The sequence below is a fragment of the Bacillus rossius genome, chromosome 14 (assembly GCF_032445375.1).
Source record: "Bacillus rossius redtenbacheri isolate Brsri chromosome 14, Brsri_v3, whole genome shotgun sequence".
Classification (NCBI taxonomy): Eukaryota; Metazoa; Arthropoda; class Insecta; order Phasmatodea; family Bacillidae; genus Bacillus; species Bacillus rossius.
In genome coordinates, this window is record NC_086341.1 from 6196087 (window position 1) to 6219899 (window position 23813).

General features: G+C 41.8%; 2 protein-coding genes across 2 annotated transcripts in view; one reads left to right on the forward strand and one right to left on the reverse strand.

Moving 5' to 3' along the window:
• The window catches only part of LOC134539088 (collagen alpha-1(IV) chain-like), a 192764-nt gene extending 176068 nt beyond the window's left edge, over positions 1-16696 (reverse strand). Inside the window, exon 1 of the mRNA XM_063380819.1 lies at positions 16568-16696. Within this exon, the coding sequence (XP_063236889.1) occupies positions 16568-16633 (66 nt within the window). The 5' untranslated portion in view covers positions 16634-16696. The remainder of the gene's footprint in view (positions 1-16567) is intronic.
• Positions 16697-16840: 144 nt separating this feature from the next.
• Positions 16841-23813, forward strand: part of LOC134539084 (collagen alpha-2(IV) chain) — a 77740-nt gene continuing 70767 nt past the window's right edge. Inside the window, exons 1-2 of the mRNA XM_063380814.1 lie at positions 16841-16928; positions 17373-17415. Of these exons, the coding sequence (XP_063236884.1) occupies positions 16918-16928; positions 17373-17415 (54 nt within the window). The 5' untranslated portion in view covers positions 16841-16917. The remainder of the gene's footprint in view (positions 16929-17372; positions 17416-23813) is intronic.

Below are 23813 nucleotides of genomic sequence, written 5' to 3' on the forward strand. Positions count from 1 at the left end.
GCTGCCCCAGAAATCTATTACTATTATTAAGAATGAAGAAGGTAATGCAACAAATAGAAAAAAAAAAGAAGAAATTGCTACAAATAAATTAAAACTCCTAATATACCACAACTTCGAGTTTCGATATAAGAATATTATTATAATAAGAATATTTATTATTATTATTGGAAGCTTCTGTCGCATCTGACGATATGCCCTTCCTGTTTTATCAGAAAAGAAGGAAAGCATGGCACTAGCGTTTCCTGGGTATATTTTATTTCTAAACTTAATATTTATTTTCTTTTAGTCACTACCTACGCCTTGGCTTCAGGGTTTAGACAAAGGATCTGTAGGGAAATGATGGTGTGCCCAATGTTTCGGCCTGCCTTGCTGCAGCCATCTTCAACGCCGATTAACAACTGAAGGCCTGCAGAGTTCTGGCATGGTATTTATATGGAGGCTATGATTGAATGAAGTTCTTGCACGAATAGATTATTTTTTCATGCAAAGTAATTCCACGCGTTACATCAATTTTCCCAAAATGCAAGCAGTATGTTCTTATTCAGATAATTACTCCAATTATTCACAATGAATATTGCAGAAACAACAATAACAATACAAGTAACAACACTACACCACTACAGTGACAAAACAGAGAGTGAATATCTTGTTTATGTAGCCTTATTTAGATGGTTAAAAAAATTATATATAATTTGAAGTTTAGAGAAAATAATTACGTAAAATTTTCAAAATGCACATCATTGAGAACACCAAAAAGGACTTAATGTCTTTTACTGTGGAATCAGAAACGATTTCCATTCAAAAATCTCCTCCTGATCGTTCGACTCGCAGCTGTCTGTCTGGGATGAGAAAAAGCCTCTCAACAGCTCGACATAAGTACATGCATTGACATTCCCCTAGCGTAATTCTAGACTAGCAATAGCACTGCAGGCTTAAGCTATGCATGCAATGCCAAAAAAAAATTCTAACAACTCTTGTTTGTCACAACAACTACCTACGTCAGCATGATAGATTTCGTGTGCGATAGACATTGCGATAAGAAATATTTTTATATTTTCATCGCGTCGCTGAAATATGCATTGGAATTTTGTTTCCGAAAGATGGATAGACTGGTGTAAATTTACTAGGTTTTTTTTTACTGAATTTATCTTAAAATCTTAAAGATGTGTAACACGCAATTTTTCTCTCTCAAATATACCAAATTGATAAGTAAAACAATTCGTGACAGTCGCATATTTGGTACGTATGGAACGGACAAAACCTTTTATATGCATACTAGCTGAAGTGCTCCGTGTTTCCCGGACTAAAAATATTATAATAATATAAGAAATATCACTACCGAAATTTCAAGTCTGTAGGACCTACACTTAAAAAATGGAAAATTTTGATTTTAAAGTCCCAATGATTGCACAATCTCGGTGCATCAAGGCTACGCATCAGCAAAACAAAGACTCCAATCTTCAATTTCATTTTTGTGGGAAGGCAGGTAACCAACCCATTTGGGAAGGCATGACGGAAGCACCAAGCGATAGCGCGTTACAAATTCAAGAATACGTCATTTACTGACGAAGTTCTAAACTAAACTTTAACTAGCCCCTGTAGTTCGCTAGCAAACGCGAGCTTCAGTAAGCGGATGGGTTTAGCCAAAGCAGAAGAATATGACCATACTATATGACCGTGTGGCGGATATGAAGAAACAACACAAACTCACTGATTGTGTGTCTATGCTGTACTTCCTATGATTTTCTATTATGAAACTGAATTCACGGCCTTATTTTTAACTCCCTTAGGGATAGATTTGTATAATTACATGTAACTCTCCGGCCCATTAACTATCTATATGCAAAAACAAATTTATGTTGATCCGTTGCCGTGTGAAAGAAGGAAAAAACAGACAAACACACTTAATAGTTGTATCTTTGTTCGCCGCGCAGGGAAGAATGACGGGTCGTTACCACAACGCCGAATGTCAAAATTGACCACAACGCCGACTGTACCACAACGCCGAATTACCACAACACCGAAATACCATAACGCCGAATGTCAAAATTAACCACAACGCCGACAGCTAGAAAACTGCTGTGTACCACAACGCCGAAATAACAACTGAATGAATTTGTGTGTGTTTCTTAAATGTACCTTAACGCCGAAATACCGCAATCAAACCTAACCTTACCTTACATAACCTAACTTAACCTAGCCTATCCTAACCTAACCTAGCCTAACCTAGTCTAACCTAACCTAGTCGAACCTAACCTAACCTTTGTGGCAGTCCTGCAATGACATTTTTCGGCGTTAGTGTATTTCGGCGTTGTGGTAATTCGGCTTTGTGGTACACAGCAGTTTTCTAGCTGTCGGCGTTGTGGTCAATTTGGCATTTCGGCGTTGTGGCATTTCGGCGTTGTGGTATTTCGGCGTTGTGGTATTTCGGCGTTGTGGTATTTCGGCGTTGTGGTGCGTCCCCGAGAAAATGACCGATGCGCTCCGTGGCAGCTCTCCAGCTCCCGGGACGGGCGCGTGACCTGACCCACGACTTCCGGCCAGGGATGGGGGGGAGGGGGGGGGGGCAGCAGCGAAGAGGCGCGCCCACCCTGGGTCAACAGCCGAGACCTGCGAGGGTCGTACTCGGAGGGGACGGCCTACCCTCCCGAAATACTGGAAAAAAATGTATCATTTCCACCGACAAACACAATGAATTTGAAAGCAAACTGCGAGTGAAGTGGTTGTTTTCTCTCTCTCTGCCCCCCCCCCCCCCCGGTCACCCACAACCAATAATTACTCACCAAAAGGAAATTCTGCGTAAGCTCGTGTCGATAAGCGAGAAATAAAAATAAATTCTTGGCCGCCACGATAATCGAATATTCAATCATCGTACTTCATTTTGTTGTATTATTTGATTAATGTGAGCAGTTAATACTGGAAAGATATTCAGGGAACGATTTACAAATAACTTTTAACTATTTGATAATTGTTTAGGTGCGAAACGTCCGGGAATGATTCTTGAAAGCACTCAAGGGACTTTATTGCACCTTTATCTTCATTTCTCTGCCACATAATGTTACGGTCACCGCTCATACGCACGACGAGAAGACTGCGCGCCAGTCCAGAGGAGACACCGCCCTAGAAGCACCAGCGAGCGTCGCGCTTATCATCCCGCCTGACTAGGCGTGGCCCGCCTAGTCAGGCGGGATGATAAGAGCGACTTTTGCTGGTATTTCCAGCGCGGTATCGCCTCTAAGCGCAAGACTCTGAACTGGAGCGTAGTCTTCTCGTCTTGCATAGGAAAACAATGAAGATTTGAGCGGTGACCGTAAAATTATATGACGGAGAAATTACGAAAAAAAAAAAAATATATATATATATATTAGTGGTTTAAAGAATCTTTACCGGTTGTTTTATGCCTAACACGCCTTTTAGCCAGTTTAACTCTTCTAAAAATACTGTTTGAAAGCATCATCAGGAAAGAAAACAAATTATCGGTCCTCAGCGAACAGTGAACAGACCCTACTCGGATACAGCAGCTGTGGGCAGTGTGTGTGTGTGTGTGTGGGGGGGGGGGGGGGGGGGGGGGGGGCTCAGTGACTCGAAGTGCTCGGAGAGTGTGACGTCAGCCAGGCCCGAGGGGGGCGGGTCATGGTGTCCACAGTTAGTACTTTCCTACTAGATCTAGTACTTTTTATATTTTTTTAGTGGTCTAGTACATTTACGCTCAGATCTAGTAGATACATTTTTCTTTAACATAATAATATTATAGTAACTCCAATATGTTTTTATTACTAAGCGAGATTATTTTTAAAAACTATGGAATGTATGTGTGTGTGGTGTGATATTTAAGTTCGAGCATTGCAATGTCATAATAACTTCCTAAATTGTTTAAAAAAAAAAATAATAATAATAATAATTTAGTACTTTTTTTTTCAAATCTAGTACTTTTTTCATGCCTAAGTTGGTACGAAATATTTTTTTTTTCCTTGTGGACAGCCTGAGAAGGACAGAAGACGCGCGGCTATCGCCGGAAGCGACGGGCCCCGGGTATCCGCGCAGCGCCGGAAACGCCCCCGCTGCGCCGGGAGGATGCGTCTCGCCGATAGCTGCAGCCAGCCTCCAGCCAGCCTCCAGCCAGCCTCCAGCCAGCCTCCAGCCAGCCTCCAGCCAGCCTTCAGCCAGCCTCCAGCCAGCCTCCGCCAGGGACGACGGAACGTTTTCATGATGTGATGATGGGGGGGGGGGGGGGCGAAAATATGTATCACACTTACCTCAGTCGTAGAGCGGGGGGTCCGGAGGCCCTCTCCCGGAAAAATTTGGAATTTTAGATGCAAAATTGTGTTATTTAATGAGTTTCCGAACCAAAATATTAAACATACCATTCCAAGAATTTGATGACGTAGTATGTATTAAATATTACTCTGACAGTAGATGTAGTAAAATACCATCTAGGAATATGCAATCCTTTTACAGTACATTGACAATCATAAATTTGATTTTCTAATCAATGTGATCACCGATGCAACGAACTACTGGTAGAAAAATACTACTAGGACCAAACATTTATTTCCCCTCCCCCCCCCCCAATTCCTAACAGCACGGGGGCGACTCGCCCCTGCTGCCCCCCCCCCCCCCCCCCCCCTGTTCAGACGTCCCTGAGCCTCCCTGCGCCCCGTCTCGACTCGTCTCGCCTAACACACCGTCACAAACTACACCACATTTGCGGAACAATACAAACTTTCAGCTACGACAACGAAAATTACGTCCTGCAGACACGCCGTCCTTGTCCACGTATACATTCTTCCATATCCGTTGTTAAAGTTTCCCATTGATCCGCTGCGACATCTCAGTTGACACGCCACGAATTTCGTCTTCAATCCTTTTGTTTTGATTCATCCGGTGTCCTTTACCGACTCTTGAGGCATCCCCACAAAATAAAAATAAAAATTACAAACCGAAAAATCAAATTTAAAATTTGGATTGTTGGTCGGAGCGTGGCTTTTGCACATTTTTTCAACTCTTTGTTAATGTCTGCACCAGACTATGCAAATCAACCGAATCCCGTGTAGCGAGTTCAAGTTGCCAAACACATCGCCGCGCTCACAGAACATTTCAGTTTCGCAAATTACCTTACCTGGCAACCTCTTAGCCGATTTTCTGCAGTTAAAAAGAAGCTACGAAATTAACTGTTTTTTGGGCTGAAACACACATGACGTTTCCGTGCTGTGTTTTGCCAGTGGCAGCTTGTAAAGGCGTTACCGGAGAGATTTGCCACTCAGGCGACTGACCTACGAGTAGGCTTATGTGCTTTCTACAATTTTTTGACGTGACAACGTCTAATAAATCGATGAACGCCGGCTGCACGCACGAAAAAGTGTCCCGTTACGCACATTGTTCCGTTACGCTGTGTCCCGTTACGCTCATTGTTCCGTTACGCTCATTGTTCCGTTATGCTGTGTTCCGTTACGCTGTCGGCGAGTGCAGTAATAATAGGTTATGTTACAATTGACTAAAAAAGTATGGTGAATTATATAATTGATGATAGATATTTGATTGCAGTTTATTCATATGAAAACTTGTTCATAATTATATTTAAAATTTACAGCTAAACGCCAGTTTTTAAAATTAATTACAAGTAATCTACACGTGAACTGTTTCGTCGACTGTTTATAAAGTGAAGTGAAAAGTTAATGTGGTTTTCATTGCTTATTACAAAAACAATTTCGGCAATAAAGGTTAATTATTCTTGCATTTTAAAAATCTGATTACTAGTATTGTTTTCAAGTATTTATTCTTTTATTATTAAAATAAAAATGATTAAATTTTATTTATAAAAGTATGCAATCATTTCATCAATGTTTTGTTATGACGTTGTCATAAACTATCGTCCGTAAACTGACTTTACAGACAACCAATTTTTTTTTATAGAAACTAAAATTATTCACCGATATCAAAATTTTTTTCTCATCGAGTTTAAATATACAATGAAACTTTTTTCCCCACTTGACAGGAGTCCATGTAAAACTGATTCAAAATACAGTAGCGTGGTTTAAAATACAAAAAGGGTTGGGGGGGGGGGGGGGGGGAACTGGCAATTCATTTACTTAAACCGGTAAAAGTTGAAGTTTCAAAAAAAATTTTGTTCTTCCAACTTAGTATTTTTAATAATTATAATTAAAATCATATATTACATGTTACATATAAAACATATATGTAATATGTTGCAGAAAAATAACTTTATTAATAAATATTCTTAGTTTCATGCAAGTGACACTCTTTTCATTTTATTTATTTTGAATGAGTCCCACTTACTGTATCCAATGGTACTGATTTTTTTTTCTCGTAACTGTTCGATTTGAAATGTCGAATAGAGAAGATCAAGTTATTCACGACTATAGAATATTTTGCGATTATCGCAGACCCCTGCCTCGTCCTGACCGAGACTTCGAGGCCAATGCCCGTACGAGGAACCCCTCCCCCCCCCCCACCTTTTCCCCTCTCACCGGGAGGTGGCACGAAGGTAAGACATTGAACTCGCATTCCTGGAGTCCCGGGTTTGAGCACACCGGTCTCGTACTCCTGATCTCAGTTCGCCGCGCGCTGACAACACGGCTTGTTTTCGCCAGCAAAGTGTTTCAATGGATACTGAGGAACGAGTATCCAGTTGATGTGACAAAATATCTGGATGAAGCATATAAAATGTGCAATAAAAATCGATCGTCTTAAACTAACAAAACCCGTAATCATACAAAATTCCCTGGATAATTGAAACAAGTGTCCACCACTTATTTTTGGTTAAATTTTTTTAAAAATGTACCAGCTCCCTCATGATAAAATTATAATTTTTATCAGTTAAACCAGTATTATATATTTTTTTATATTAGAGATCATAGTTTATGGTTTTATTTCAAAGTCAATTTCGTTTTTGTTTAATGGGCGATTTCTGTGTTCAGATTTACGTTTATTTATGAAGCTGTTGCAATATTAAACATATGATTTAATTCTTACTACTGCTATTTTGATCAAAACAGTGTTATTTTGAGTGTGATATAAGCTGAATTTTTAAAATAAAATAATGGCTACGTGAAAGTCAAAGAAAATTTACTTCCAGAAAAAAAGGCAACTATTCAGAATATTTAATAAAAAATAAGATATAATATGGAGAGTGTTATTGATCGGAGAACATTATTAATTTTGAAAAACCGCCTGTTCCGTATATTTTGTTACAAATTACAAACTAAAACAATATAGTTGTCTGAAAATCGGTGATAATTAGTAAATTTGAGGTAATTTCAGCAAAGACGTTATTTTGATTCGGTTTTCTTCCATGACTCAACTTTTATTTCAGTGTCATATGCCCGATTGCTCCAATTTTGTTTTGTTTTATCACAACTCAAAAAAACCCTGCACTGTTAACATTATTTTTATAAATGTAACTGAATTTTGTAAAATTACAGATATATAACAATTTGTATATTTACATAAAACAATTGCATACCTACAAAAATGTTCAAGGTAGTACTGCGTTTGGATTCTTGTCCGATCATTTATGGTGTTTTTTGTACCAGTAGCTACATTAATTAGGGCTATTTGCAAACCGTTCCTATAATAGCTATCCAATATTAAATGTGTGCATTATAAAACATAATTAAAAACAAAATTAAAATCATTCTTGAATATGTGATTATATTCCCAATGGTTTAAAAAAATATGCTTGTATAAATCATATAAATTTAAAATTATGCACATCAATAAATATTCAGTATTTTCCCAAAAGCATGCTTGCAATATGCAAAAATACAATAGCCACGTCAATGTGTTGTACAAAAAATAAACAATAGTTTTCTTGTAGTATTACGATCTAGGTCTTGGCAAATGGTTTGCAAAGGAACCTTTTGTAAAAGTACAAAAAAAAAAGTGATCTGAGTAGTTCAGTACTCGCCATCTAACCTTGGCAGCGAGCAAATTCGTGATACGATAATTAACGTATTTATTCTTTAAACTAATACCGAGCGTGATAACTATACGCTAATCGTGTTTCCAACTACATTTCCGGACGCGAATCACGCGTAGTTCCCGCGCCCGCCGCTAGAATTCTCTGCCGGAGCAGCTGCGTCGACTATCGAATCATTCGATTTGCAGATAGTGAAACGGCTCCGAGAAAAGCATGAAAAGACTTGGGAAAAAAAAAAACAACTAAACCCCGGCTAAAAAAAACAACTAAACCCCGGCTGTGGACCTGATTTCCGACAAGGCATTTAATTAAAACACTGTCCATTTCGTTAAAATTCACTGAACAGTTTCCTTTCGGGCTTAGTGAACTTTGGCACACGCCATTCCTTTCCAGCCACGGAATGACTCCCCTAGAATGCCACATACCGAGAGCTGAAATGTTGCTCGAGTGTAGTTATCAGTAGGGACCGGAAAAATTTGCGGATTCATTTCGTGATAAGTCTAGAATCCAAAAATGTTGGCATTTTTACTGCATCAGTGATTGGGCCACAGATTATCTGAATGATACTCGGCCAATGAAAAACCTTTAACAAAAGAAGTACCGAATCACTAGCGTCCCAGTTAACAGGTTACACGAGTCAGTAAGCCAATGAGCAGATGTAATTTTCCCGCGTGCATAGAGGATCATAGAGTATGTCCTATTCGCGATTTCAATGACAAGTATACTTGTCATTGAAATTGCGAATTTTTCCCGATCTCTAGTTATCAGACTGTGTGGAAGATCACGGGAGGCTCGACGGCCGCCCGCCTACAGAATGTCCGCGTCGCAGCGCGTCGGCGAGATGCGAGGCGGTCGTCAGGTGGGCGTCCGATTGCGTCACGCCTCAAGGCCGAGTTACCTTGCGGCCACGCCCCGTGTCGGGACTACCGTGTCTCGGAGCCTTCATTCACTCTCCGCTCCATTCAAGCTCTCTCTCTCTCTCTCTCTCTCTCTCTCTCTCTCTCTGTACTGGATTCTGATTGGGTAGGGTTCGCACTTGGTGGTGGTGCTCCGATCCCTAGCCCGATGCGGAGTCTACGTGGTGAGCGACGACACAGCTCCGGTGCTAGCCCGGACAGCTAGCAGGGGTTGGATAGGCCTCCATCGGACCACGGGTTCACTGGGTGCTTTGAAGGGTCCCAGATCGGGGTAGGCACCAGCAGTGCTGATAGGACTCAGCCAACTGTCTGGTCAGCTGAGCGAGGTAAAGGGGCTGAGGCGGTGACTATGCTGGGTTGGTGGCCCTAGCCGCTGGTCGGTGCCGAAGCTCTAACACCCTCCCGATCGACAAAAAGGAGCGATCCCTAAAAGTTCTGTTTTTCTAAAAAGCTCTGGAATATTTATCAAAAGCGAACTGGAATGCTACACCCTACCCTATTAGGGCGCATATGTGGGAGGGGCACGTGCGAATGCCGGATGTTAAGGTCGGAATAATCTGTACTTTTACAAGAGATTCCTTTGGAAAACATCTGCCAAGAAAGATATAACTGTGCGCAACACATGGACACGAGTTATTTTTGCATACATGAAGTACGTTTATCGATATGATACTGATTAAAAAAGATGTGTCATTCAAACATAATTTTATTTTTAAACCATGAAAAAGATAATGGAATATTCAAAAATTGGACTTTATTAGGTTTTATCACGCTTATTATGTTAACAATTGGAGGTACTGGGACAACACAAGGCTTTGCCCGGGTAAGAATCCGAACCCAGTATTGCTGCGAAGACTATTTTGTAGTGATACAGTTTTATTTTTCTTCATTAAAAGATATAAATTACAAATATCCTTAATTGTATATGAATATTTCTGTTCCATTTACAAAAAAAAAGTCTAATGTTGACAGTCTGTTTCTGAGGACGGTAACAGATGTCAGTTCCCGAAACGTCGCAACTGTTTGTCTGCTGTGTTGGTCTGAGCTGTCGTCGTTGTGGTGTCAGAACGTCAGCTTAGTATCATCGTCGGGTCCATCTGTTTGACGCTGTGTTATCTGTATTCTTTGTTCTTGTTACAACTGTCTTGTCGCTACCTGCCCGCTGTTCGTGTGTGCTGCGATATATATATATATATATATATATATATATATATATATATATATATATATTTCCCCGACGAATTACCTCCACGGAATTCTCTGTGCTGTTTGTGTGTGTTTAGTTATCATTTAATATCGGCTGATTTGGGCTTGATGTCTCTGTGTTTGTCTATTCAGCTTTCTTTTTCATTCTTGTGGTTTCTTTATGGTATACAGTGATGGCGTATGTCCATAAAAATTGTTTTAAATTCGTATTACTCTCAAACCGAGAACGATATTTTTTACGAGAAAAATAATTCTGATGAAGCAAAAAAAAAAATAAGAAGTCGAATAAAACATTAGGGGCCTATCTATAAAATATAAATATTGAAAAATTAAGCTCTTTTTTCTCAGTTTTTTTCCCCTCTACGTGGATTAAAAGATGTAAGGACATAAAAACTGCTCCTAAGCACTGTTTGACTTAACACACTCAGCAGATTAAAGGAATGTTGGTTGTCAAATATCAAAATTAATACGTCACGGACGTTTCGAAAATAAAGACGAAATTTTTACATGAAAATTAAATGTGCGTTGCACACACGAGTTTAATAGACCATCGATTATTGAAGAATGTTCGTTCGGTAGCAGCAATTCCACGGTTACAGGAAGTGATCGTATGCCGTCAACAGACGAGAAAGACATGGCGTATCTGCCGGCAACATCTGGTGGACTTTGTAAACCTTCACGAGATCGGTGACGCAAGTGATGATCTTTCGGCGCAGAGAAATCGGCCGGCGCCAATTTAAAAGAAGAAAAAAAAAAGTAACGTGGATAACAAGAGGACACAGTAAAAGTTACAATGTTGAGCGACGGCGTGCAGGCCTACTTCTGAAGTGGACGGAGCGATCAGCACCTTTTGACTTCTCGCAATCACGGACCACAAATAGCTCGCTCCCGTTGCGATAGTGCGAGAAGGCATCTCTTCGAGGCCGCGAGCTGTTTTTGTTATCTTCAAGGACTAATTGGGTGTCTTTTATTTAATTTTTTTTTAATTTTCTAGGAAGTGTACGCAATCGCCAACCAGTACCGGCGTACTAATTGGAGCACCACAACCATTAATCGTCAGTCTTATCGACCTATCACTTTGAAACATCTGCTGATCTAATGTTTTCGCCGAGAGTCAAATTAAAATTTTCATAAGCTATGTAGACTTCCACCCTTGGACTGAGAATAAATAATTGTAGGATTTATATCATATGACATTATTAGAGACCGGAAAAATTCGCGATTTCAATGACCTGTAGGATAGATTCCATGATCCTATATGCACGCGGGAAAATTACATTCGCTCATTGGCTACTCACTGGTGACACCTTGTAACTGGGACGCTAGTGATTCCATACTTCTTTTGTTAAAGGTTTTTCATTGGCCGAGTATCATTCAGATAAACTGTGGACCAATCACTGATGCAGTATAAAGGCAAAAGTTTTTGGATTCTAGACTATCACGAAAATGAATCCGCGAATTTTTCCGGTCTCCAGACATTATTCAACAAAAATATAAGTTGTTTCGGTAGTTACCAATTGAAACCTTCCATTAGAGAGGGCGGATCGCATTATTAGCGTGGGTTCGATCCGGGGGTCACTTGCTGGCATCCACTGGGGAGATCCCCAAATACCTCCCTTCACTCCTCACCCTTCGCGGCGCTGGTCAGTAATTATTGTCAGGGGCGGGTAAATTTTCGCGAAAGTGTCTGAACACTCACTGACTGTAATAAGCCAATCCCAAGGCAGCGGCTTCTTTACCCGCGATTGGCGGCCGTTTCTCAGGAGAAACTATTGCCTTACACTGAAAAAAAAAGTTTTTTTTTTAAATTAAACAGAAATATTCTTGTAAAATTACAGATATTAGTAAATTTGTACATTTGCGTGAAAACAATTTTATCACTACAAAATAGTGTTCGCAGTAATACTGTGTTCGGATTCGTGTTGTCCCATTACCTCCAATACTTAAAAGTTATTTGTAAACCATTCTCTGAATAGCTTTACAGTATCAACGAAACAAAATTCCATTATTTAATATTCTATTATTTTTTCCATTGTTTTTAAAAATTTATGCTTGAATGCAACATCAATTATAATACAATATTGTGGGCTAATTTCCGAAATAAATAATCAGTATTATCCTGAAAAAACGTATTTAATGTAGTTGTACAAAGTTGCACTATATTTCTTGTAGTGTTACGCACTATTTCTTGGCAACTAGTTTCAAAAAGGGATCTTTTGTTAAAGAACAGAACATTTTGGAATCGCAAAAAGCGCGACGGACGCGAATATTTTCTTTCCCAACCAATCAGGTTCGAGACGTCTCGTCGACGGCCGAGCTTGTTCGGGCCATGCAGTAGAGACGTTGTGTCGCCCTACTATCGGGGAGGCCACTGGGCGGGGCGGGGGGATTCAGACCAGGGCTGCCAACACTCGCGAGGCGAACTGCACGCGCCCGGAGGAACCTGCGCTGCAGCTGCAGCTGCAGCTGCTTGTCAGATGCTCCCGTCGCGCGGTGACTCACCTCGTGGCCCACTTCGCTGCAGATGGCCGCTTCACAGTGCAACACTTCCACCACGTGGGCTGCCCCGGCTCGACCCACATTCGTCGCCCATCGCTAGGGGCAGGCATTTTTCGATAATAAATAGAGACCGGAAAAATTCGCGGGTTCATTGACCTTCAGGATACACTCCGATATCCTCTAGCCACTCGGGCAAATGCCAACTGTTCATTGGCTGCTGACTTGTGAGACGTCTCGACTGGGTGGTCTGTGATTCGACACTTGTATGAGTGAGGGTCTCTAATTGGCCCTCAGTCCTCCAGATTAACAGTGAACCAATGACAGAAGCAGCACTAAGGTATAATTATTTGAATTTTAGCAAAACACGAAATTAACCCGCGAATTTTTCAGGTCTCTGATAATAAATCTGAACGCTTATTAGACTGCAACAAGTTATACTCGCACCATCTGTTTCTTCCTCGTGATTGGCGGACGTCTGCGAGGGAAGTCGTTGCCTTATTTGACCTGAGCCACTCAGGACGTGTTTGCTTCCGCACTGACTCACTGTGATTGGTGTTGAAACAATCGGTATTGATATGAAAGAAACTCACACAATCACGAGACACAGACGATGCTACACTGTTTTAACTTTCATCTAGTCCCGAAATCTTTTCGCGAAATCTGCATGCCCACATTTATCGCCCATCGCACTCTGGCTGTGGCTGTGGCAATCAAATGTCGATACCGCCGATCCATTCAGACTGTCGAGGAGCCCGCATGTCCAGGGGATGTATCTGTTAGCATTGAATATACATAATTATATATATTCAATGCTGTTAGTGAGACGAAATGAAGAGTTCGACGCTCGCTGGTATCTCCTCTGGACTGGCGTGCAGTCTTCTCGTCGTGCGTAGGGCAACTATGCAAGTTTTAAGAATCTGGACTGGGCGTCTCATGACTAAAGACCTGAAAAATTCGCGGATTCATTTAGTGATAGGCTAGAATCCAAAAACGTTTGCCTTTATACTGCATCAGTGATTGCGCAACAGTTTATCTGAATGATACTCGGCCAATGAAAAACCTTTAACAAAAGAAGTATCGAATCACTAGCGTCCTAGTTAACAGGTGTCACGAGTCAGTAGCCAATGAGCAAATGTAATTTTCCCGCGTGCATATAGGATCATGGAGTATATCCTACAGGTCATTGAAATCGCGAATTTTTCCGGTCTCTATCTCTAAACATCAGGAACACGAGTTCTACCCATTTCCACTCTCCATAAAAAAAAGTACATATCATAAACGAGATACGGAAGCAGCACTACTAATCCACCCTCAGAATATTCTTAAAAAGTTTTTCTTAAACAGACATCACTCGGATATCTTGAGCTGGTTTTTTAATCGCGTGATTTCTCCTGAAGCTCTGCACACCGTGTGTGTCCCCGGGTAGAACCACGTGGTTTGATAACTGCTCGAGATATCCGAGTTGTTTCTGTTTACGAAAAACCTTTAGGAATCTCTGATGGCGGATGACTAGTCTTTTTTTTCGTTTTTTAGTTTATAAAGCGCTTAATTTTTAGATAAGTGAAAATGGCTAGATAAAAAAAGTGTTTTCAGAATTATTTTACATGAAACACCCGGTACGGATTCTTGAAAGCACCCAAGCGCCTTTATCTTCATTTCTCGTCCATACAATGTTACGGTCACCGCTCAATGCAAGACGAGAAGACTGCGCGCCAGTCCAGAGGAGACACCGCGCTAGAAGCACCAGTGAGCGTCGCGCTTATCATCCCCGCCTCACTGACACAAACACACCCCTGGCTAGGCGGGTCACTTAAGATTCCTTAATAAAGGTAACAGGTTTTCTAGTTCATTGCCTGGTTTCTTATCTTGTAGGATTTAGCAATGTCAAGGAAAAATTCTCATCGACGTTTCTGTCAACAATGTAGTCACCATCATCAAGGTAGCATCGTACTGATGCTACCCTGGTGATGATTACCGCAATATCAACCGAAACGTCGGTAAAACTTTCAGAAACATATTTTTTTTTTGAGACCTGCATTTTTCGCGAAATAAATTCTGAAAGCCCAATAGACTGCAATGAGGTATGCTTGCACCAGCAGTTTCTGCCTTATGATTGGCGGCCTTCTACCAGAGAAGCCATTGACATTCAGGACGCGTTCGCTTCCCACGAAATTGCTGCGAGTCTTGTGTGGACAGTAGACATGGTCTGAATGAAACTCAACCAACCACGAAAAGCAGATAACGCTGCACAAGCGGTTTGAGATATATCTTCATACATAACGTTCGACACACCCGTGACGTCAGCACAACTAAAATGGCGGACGCGAGAGCCTTACCGATTAGAAATATTTTCTATTTCCATCGCGTTGCGGGCGCGATGTTACTGAAATGGGCGTCAGAATATTTTGTTCGAAAGACGGTTATAACGGTGCACTGGTAAATACATACGTTTATGTATTATTCGTGAAGGTATTTTTTTAACGGTTTTGTCTGAATTATTATGTGAGAAATCTTTTAATTGTGTTTATACACGGTCATTTTTCCGAAAAAAAGTGGAATTTTAATTACAAATAGGTATTTATTTCAAAAACGTTGATTAAGAAAACTGTAACCATTAATGGCTGTTGTAAATTTGCTGTGTATTTAATGACAATAAATAAATAAATACTTGGAACTGTACTCCGGAAATAAGGACACCATGTCAATATCTGAGGGGTTTATTTCTTTACACTAGAGTTTTTAACTGCGGACACCATTTTATACAGCAATGTTTAAATTTGTATAAAAATGTCAAAGTTATTTAAAATATAAATACTATTAGTAGAGACCTGAAAAATCCGCGTTATTTTATGGTAACAAGATGAACTCCACTCGCTTGTACATAAATAAGTCGAGTATGTTGTCCATTGGCTGTCTGCTAACACATTTTACCTTCCGGTCTGATGGCATGTGATTGGGTGATTTCAATCTTGTAATGTTGTTGGTCTCTGTTTTCCTTGGGAGCGGATAAAAACTACCCAAGGTCCAATGAGGACGCAGTTCAAGTGCAGACTGGTATGCAGACCAACCTCTCTACAAAAAAATAATGCGATTTTTTCGGGTCTCTATAAGGCACACAATTTGGACAGAAATATACGTAACATTAAAATTTTGAAAGTGTTTTAACAAATTTAACAAGGTGAAATTACTTAAAAAAATATTGTCATTGATTTTTAAGTGAGGAAGTTACAGATATGCAATTTTAAATTGGTTTATTTCTCTTTTTAAATTTACTGATATAAGTATTGTTTTACATGATAGACTCCCATATTTAAATATCTGTAAGCTGGAAAAAAAAATCAACTAGGTAGGTTCAGAAGTTAAATGTTTATGCTTCACTGAATATTTCTGTTTTCCCAGGCCTTGGAGCCAAATTCATAACTAGAGACTTGCAAAAATTCACGTTATTTTCTAGTAGCAGGCTAGACTCTAAAAATTTCACAAAAAAAATAGATTGTATCTCCACATGCGCAATTTGCTGACAAAAAAAAACTTAAAAAAAAAAATCTCTGCAGTTATTCACGCATTAACTAGTTCGTCTACAAGGGCGCATCGCTCGGACCCTCCCGCCCGGCTATCTCCGTCACTCTCTGCCTCTGTCTCTCTCTCTCTCTCTCATCGAGCCGCGCATGCGCGGGTAGAGGGGGGGAAGCGACGGCGCGCCGGCCGCCGGTCGGTGCAAAACAGGCACAAGGGACATTTTCCAAGCCGGCGAAACCCGGTCTTCCAGCGAGGATAAACTTGGTCACGCCAAGTCCCACGCCGGGTCTACGAACGCCACCAGAACTTTGCCGTGCGATACTCTCAGTCAAAATGTTAATGTCTCGCGGACTTCTCGGCCGCGCCAAAATGCGGACGTCGTGAAAGTGAGCGACAGCCGGTGGATGGCTTCCAGAACCGAGCCACCACGCGAGCTCGAACAGTCGCTGAAGACATCGGAGGAGGAGGAGGAAGAGGAACTACTCACCGGGTCGACGACGGCCGCGCACGCCAGGAGCAGCAGAGGCCGCAGCCACGCCGCCGACAGCCGCATGGCCCCGGGTTCCGTCGCAGACTTGATGCGCTGCGGCGCGCGAGCGACTGTCCCGGCGGCCGGGCTGCTTCTGGTCGCGGGAGGGGGCGGGGACAGGGGGGCGTGGCCGCGCGGCGCCGCTCTGCGCGTGCGCGCCGCCGGGAAGGGGAGAGGGGGGAGATGCGCGCGGGCGTCTGCGCAGCGGTGGAGCGGGGACCCGGCCGGCGCGCCAGCCCTCCTCAGTGCGCCGGCGCTTCAGTGCGGGCAGCGAGCGCGGCGGTGTGTAGTGTCACTGGGTCGGCGCCATGGGCCTGCGGTACGTATCCATCACCACCTCCGACAGACATCCTCATCGATCCGGGTAACCAGAACGCCTGGAAACCTGGTCAAATGTTCCAGGTTTCCATTTCCGGTCGGTACGGAAAATTTCTTCTCCCCCCCTCCCCTTGGTCCAGGGATGGGCCGTTGCGTCGTTTCCACCTCCGCCCTTCCCAGCGTCGCGAAAGGCGATTAGAAACTACTGCAGAATCTTCCTGTTTACCCTACCCAAACTTGGTCACGCCCCGTGGCTTAGGAATCATAATCAATCATTATCCTAATCGCGTTCATGCTAATCGTTCGCCCTGTTAAAAGTGACGGAAGAAAGGCGAGCAACCGAGGGGCGTAGCCCCGCCGTAGGATGTGTTGCCAACCCTCTCTCCTCCGCCCCAGAGACCGCGGACTGAATGAACCTCTTTTATTTTTTTTTATCTGTTTCCAGGTGGTTGGCGGCCCTTGCGTGCCTGGCTTGGGGTGCCTCAGGGGTGAGTAAAGTTGTCATCGGCAGGCGTGAGCTCGTTGTGTGTGGACCTTAGGGTCAGTGCGGTCGTTTTCATGGCATGTCGAAAATGCGTGATTTGAACGAATGAGCAAGAAACTAACCCACGTCCAAAATGGATGCATGCCTTCGGTTTATTCGCGGGACGAGTGCATGAATTTCGGTTCGTAGGATGTAGGTTATGAGACACATGGTATAGTAGCGCACTTGTTCTAAGTATTGTGAAGAGTATAAATGCGCTTGACGCAATGAAACGTCTGTAGTCAGTTGTTTTTTCGAGCTTTTTTTGGCGCTTGCGAGTGTCGCCAAAAGGCGTGCGTCTCTCAGCATGTCCCTTGTGCCTGTTTTGTTCTGAGCGGTCACGGACCGTGTGTGCTCGGGGAGAGCCGAGGAGCTAGTGTGCAACTTCTCGGGCCCGCCACCAGAGGCGCTGCAGCGGCTATTATCACATTTCACCATCTTTCACGCGCGCAAAGATACTTAGGCCTTTTTATTCTTTTTTGTCATTCTCATCGGGTCTTCGCGCACAAAAAAAAAAAAAAAAGCTGACCATACACATTCCTGAGATTGTCGCTCTGAATGTGTATGCATGCTTTATTTTTCATCTTGCTAGTCAGGTAAAATTTTAACTGTGAAAGTAATTTTAGTCACATCACCGAGAGCGCATTTGAAGTCATGTTTTATACATTGGAAACAATAATAGCTCTACTTTATGTTTTGAAACAGTAAAAAAAAAGCGAACAACATTCTTACTATGACTGACTACAAATAATCTCCGACAAATATCGCTTGAATATAATTTTTTTTTTCTGTTGTCATATGCTCAGTGTGTCAAGTCACAGTTTTGCGACCAATCTCACGGTATATTATGGCTACGTCGTGGATGAAACTAGCGTTGCGTTGGCTTTCAAGCAAATCCTCTTCCAGGAGTATGTCCAAAATTTTCACTTTTTGAGTTTCTGAGAAGCCTGCGTTTTGATTTTCCAGAATACCATTATATTTTTTTTGCGAACTTTCGATGGACCAATTTCAGGACATTTAATCCAATTTCACGGCGTTTATTTACATCATAGTGTCATTTTTATACATAATAGGGCCTAAGCTAAATTAAACTGTCCTCAGGAATCCGTCATTTTCATGTTAGTTTTCAGATATACGTTCCAGCACATGATTTAAACGGAGTCTTCCGATATTTACCTTTATATAACATACGACTATGCTTAAAAATGCAAAATGCGATTTAGCAAAAAGTTTCGTGATTTCCAGAATCACCACTGTTTATTTCGGGACTTTCTCGTGACCTGGCAAGCAGACACTCTGATTGTACACATGTGAATGCGAGCTAGCTTTTAATGCATTACGTTTGCGAGCAGTTGTTGGTATTATCACACACAGATTTTATGAGAAACACTGTTAAAAACACACGTGTAGTGTTCTTGACGTCACACAGAATTTTTTTTTTGTACTTTTACAAAAGATTCATTTGGAAACCAGTTTAAAAAAATCATTTGTAATACTACAAGAAAGATATTATAACTTTGGCCAAGGTTATTTTTGAATAGCTATATGAGATACGTAGACCGAAACGTCGAAGATATATTCGCATTGGACGCGGCTACAACCCTGAAGCCAAGCTACTTCAGACAATGGCCGCGAAGGCCTGCGATCTTTATTATTTCTTACAAAAATTGGAGCAAATTTTTATATTTTAATTGATGTGTCATTACAGCATTTTTTTTAAAAACCGTAGTAAAGATTATCGAATATTAAACAATTTGAATTCATTTAGTTTTATCATGCTTAATTTGTTCGCAGTTAATACCGGAAAGTTATTCAGGGAGTGGTTTACAAATAACTTGAAGTACCTATTGGAAGTACTGGGACAAAACAAAGCATAAATGGCCGGGTGAGAATCCGAACACTATGCTGCAGCGATACAATTGTTCACACGTCAACGAAAATTTTTTTTTTTACAAATATCTGTAATTTTTACTGAACATTTATATTTCATTTACAAAAAAAAATACGGTGCACAGCCATGAGAACTTTTCTGCCGCAGTTTTCACAGGGAATGTGCGGTTTCTTGCCACACGCTTCGACGTCAGATTCGTTTCAACTCGCGGTCGCCTTCGAAAAGTTGTGAAATATTGTTCCCCCTCCCCCGACGGCAAAAAAAAAAAAGAAATCTGCGGTCCGTGGGAGAGAGGTCGGGATTCTTTTTTTCGTGTCCAGCCCGGCTGGGGGGGGGGGGACCTATAGGGAAGCGCGGGACCTTCCACAAAGGACCTTGGAAGCGTCGCCAAAGACCCTCCTGCCGACTGTATTCTTTGTGGGAAGCCTACAACTCACGTAGTTTCGATTCCCTGCAAGAATTTCCGAAGATTTCCGAAGTTTTGCGGTTTTGGTACTAACGCCACTTCAGCCGCTAAATCAGAAGCTTCCAATGAAAACAAGCATGTTGTGACTGACCTAACCTAACCTAACCCTTCGATTTTTTTTTTTTAATTTTAATTTTTGAGAGAAATCCGAAGTTGCACGAACGTGGTAGGGAACCGAAACTACGTGAGTTGTAGGCTTCCCATTCTTTGTCGCGCCGGTGGGAAGATGAAGGGGGGCGGGGGGCGGGTGTGCGAGGGGGTGGATGGGCGGATGGAAGGTCAGAGGATTCTGCCACTTGCCGAGACGAGGCGGTCCAGCCACCCGTGTGGGCGAGGCGGGGAGGAATGTGCGCGGGACGAAACCAAGGGACCTCCTTCCGCGATCACTTTGGCGAACCGCATTAAGTACTCACTTACTTGCAGGCGTGACGTCAGAGGCCTGTACGGACCACCCCTCAGTGAAGGCAGGCCGGGTGGCCGACGATTCTCAGCATATCGACGAAATTATTCAATTTGATAGAACAAAGAACTTATTTACTTATTTACTGGCTGAAAAAACCCTTGCGTTGCCCGGGCTAAACACGTCGATAATGTAACGAACATCACTGCCGAGTTTCAAGTCTGTAGGACATACGCTTGAAATACGGGAAAATTTTTGATTGCACAATCTCGGCTACGAATCAGCCAAAACCGGGACGCCAATCTCGAGCTTCATTTTGTAGGCAGGTAACTAACCCCTTTGGCAAGACGTGGCGGACGCACCAAACGATAGCGCGTTTACAAATACAAGGCAACGGCATCTATTCATTACTTACTGGTGGCGAAGTTAAAGCGATACGCCTTCTCTTACACTTAACCACATTTTCTGATATTACATCATACATTGATTTTTTTAAATTAAGCATAACATAAACATGATAAAATAGGAAACAAGATAGAAAGCAGAATTAAGCTCCATATAAATATTCAAAGATAAACGGTAACTATTACGAAATTTAACCAAAAAGCTAATTTACGGGTACCTAAAAATTAAGCATAGGCATGCACGTGCTGGACAGTAATTAACACTTAAAAAATCCGGCTTTGCCAAAAAAAGATGATAGTAAGTAGTAACACATAAAACTAGTCACTCACACATTCACACACAGATTAAAGCATTAGGTAAGTTATCATGGTAAGAAGGTTTTCCAAATGTGTTTTTTCAGTCTGTGTTGGAAATGATTTAGGTGTTTGATTGCCTTGGTTTTCCGAATTTAATAATTCATTTGAACGATGAAACTATACAAGTTTTCACAAATTTAATTGAATTTTTCGAAGGAAAAAAACTCTTTGTTTCCAGCGTAACAACAAATGCGCAGCACTGTGGCATCGCTTCCTTAAGCTTGCCTAAGAGTGCGGAGTGGGGCACTCGATATTTTCTCTCCCTACAATCGAGCGCCTTATATTTTTTTTAGCGTCGCACTTTTCGTTACGCTCTAGACTCACCCAACATGCTGTAAATAAGTTTGGCTTAAACAAAAAGTTAATGAAATCACGTAAACAAACTCGGTTATCAAGCCTGGTGACAGCAACGACTCATCTCTGCCCTGCCTCGCGTAGCATACGTAGAGACCTGAAAAATTCGCGGATTCAATGACCTCTAGGATAGCCTCCATTATCCTCTGCATTTCTGAAGCAAACGCGCGTGTTCATTGGGTGCTAACTTGTGAGGCGTCTCCACTGGGTAGCTTGTGATTCGACGATTCTTTGGTCGATGGTCTCTCACTGGCCCACAGAGATCCAGTTAAACTGCGAACCAATAGCAGAACCAGCAGAACTGTACACATGTTTGAATTTCAGCCTATCACTAAATGAATCCGCGAATTTTTCCGGTCTCTAAGCATACGACAGCCCGTATCGCAACTGCCTTTATGGACATTTTTTTTAAAGGTTATTTACGGCACAGACAGTACAAGCGAGTAGCAACTCCCACCTGTCGCGCACGTGGTGAAAGCTAAACCACGTGTTATTTCACCGTTCAGCCTCTAGCCCCGTGGTTGCATAACGCTAACGGGCTGTACGGCTACTTAATTACCTGGCACGTAGACTTCAGACTGGCTGGTCGCGAACTGCAGTAGGTCTACTACTCGCCATCTGGCATTATCTTTAAGAGAACCGGTCCACCAGAACAGGTAGTTTTTCATTAAATCCACACATAAAAAAAAAGTACTGTACTTTTGCAAAAGATTCCTTTGGAAACCAGTTGCCAAGAAATAAGTTTGTGATACTACAAGAAATACATTGCAACCTTGTACAACACATGGCTATGGTTATTTTTTGCATAAATTAAGAACGTAGTTCGAGATCATACGGAGTATTTCTAACGAAAATTAGTGCATATCATTGTTAAGAATTAACTTGACATCGAATATATTTGCATTGACAATGAAATATAAAAAAAAATACTGCATTTAAACTCGTAATTACCTACGAAATGCTGTGACATTTCATCACCTCAACGTGAGATGGCATCCTCTTTTTGACTGTTTCATTAGTAGAAACAGAGGAAAAATTCGCGTGTTCAGTGACCTCTAGGATGGATGCCGCGCGCAAAAGTCACGTGTTAGTGGACCGCCGGCTTGCGAGACGTCTCACCTGGGTTAGCTCGCCATTCGATACGTCTTTGGTTGAATGTTTTCGTTGTTACTGGACCGGAGTTCTTCAGATCAACTGTCAGCCTGTAGTAGGAGCATCGCAAATGCATAAGTACTTTTTTTTAAATGCTAGCCTATCGCGGAATAAATCCGAGAATTAATCTCAGTACCACAGGTTTCTTAAGGCTCGTTGTCACATGCTATATTGATTTCCTCCCCCCCCCCCCTGACCCCGGCAATAAGTTTATTGAAGGGCTAACATAAAAATATTAACTCGAAAACTATCTTCAACAGATATTCACTTAGGGTAATATAATGGGTGTAAAAAAGTCAAGCAAGTGAAAATAAATACAAAAACATCACAATATTATACTAAATGAATATTTGTTGAAAATATTTGTGACAGGATAACGAATGTTGAGTTACGATTAAAAACATCCTTTAATGAAAGTAATACGGAAATACAAGTTAAAGGGGATTAAGCGTCGCCATCTTGCTATTTTAAATATATTGTGTCGACATTTCAAATTAATTAGCTTTGGCTACTTGTTGAAGTTAAACTTGTGAACTGATGTGATTACCTATCGTGATAGTTATAGTTGCTTGCCTTAAATAATTTTTTTTTCTCGCGACGCTTACAGACTAGAGCCTGTAAGTAAATATGTGATTGTAAAACAAGGTACAATTTTGGGATGAATAGTTCACAATTAGAATTATAGCGGGGGGGGGGGGGGAATCCAAGATGGCGGAGCCTGATCCCTCTTAGCAGTGGTGTGTGTCGGGAAGCCTACAACTCACGTAGTTTCGGTTCCCTACCACGTTCGTGCAACTTCGGATTTCTCTCGAAAATTGAAATTAAAAAAATCGAAGGGTTAGGTTATGTTAGGTCAGTCACAACATGCTTGTTTTCATTGTAAACCTTCTGATTTAGCGGCTGAAGTGGCGTTGATACCAAAACGCAAAACTTCGGAAATCTTCGGAAATTCTTGCAGGGAACCGAAACTACGTGAGTTGTAGGCTTCCCGGTGTGTGTCCGGCTTCTACGTGGGAACAGGTAGGGGGGGACATCTCGCCGCGCATGCGCAGTGCTTCAGGTGTGTTGGTCGCTGCGTGTCCGCGACTCACGCCTTCCCCCTCCCCTACCTTCGAGATCCACTTGCCTCGTGACGTCACCGCGCTGACGACAACACTCCGCACGCGAGGCAAGCCACAGCCATTTGTCGAGAACACACAGGCTTCGGAGCGGGCAGAAGTTGAAAACCTCTACATCACTGTATTTTTTTTCTATAGTTGAACATTAATATCCACGTAAAATTACAGATGTTGGTAAAATTTTACATTCACGTGAAAAAAAACAAAAAAAACTGTATCAA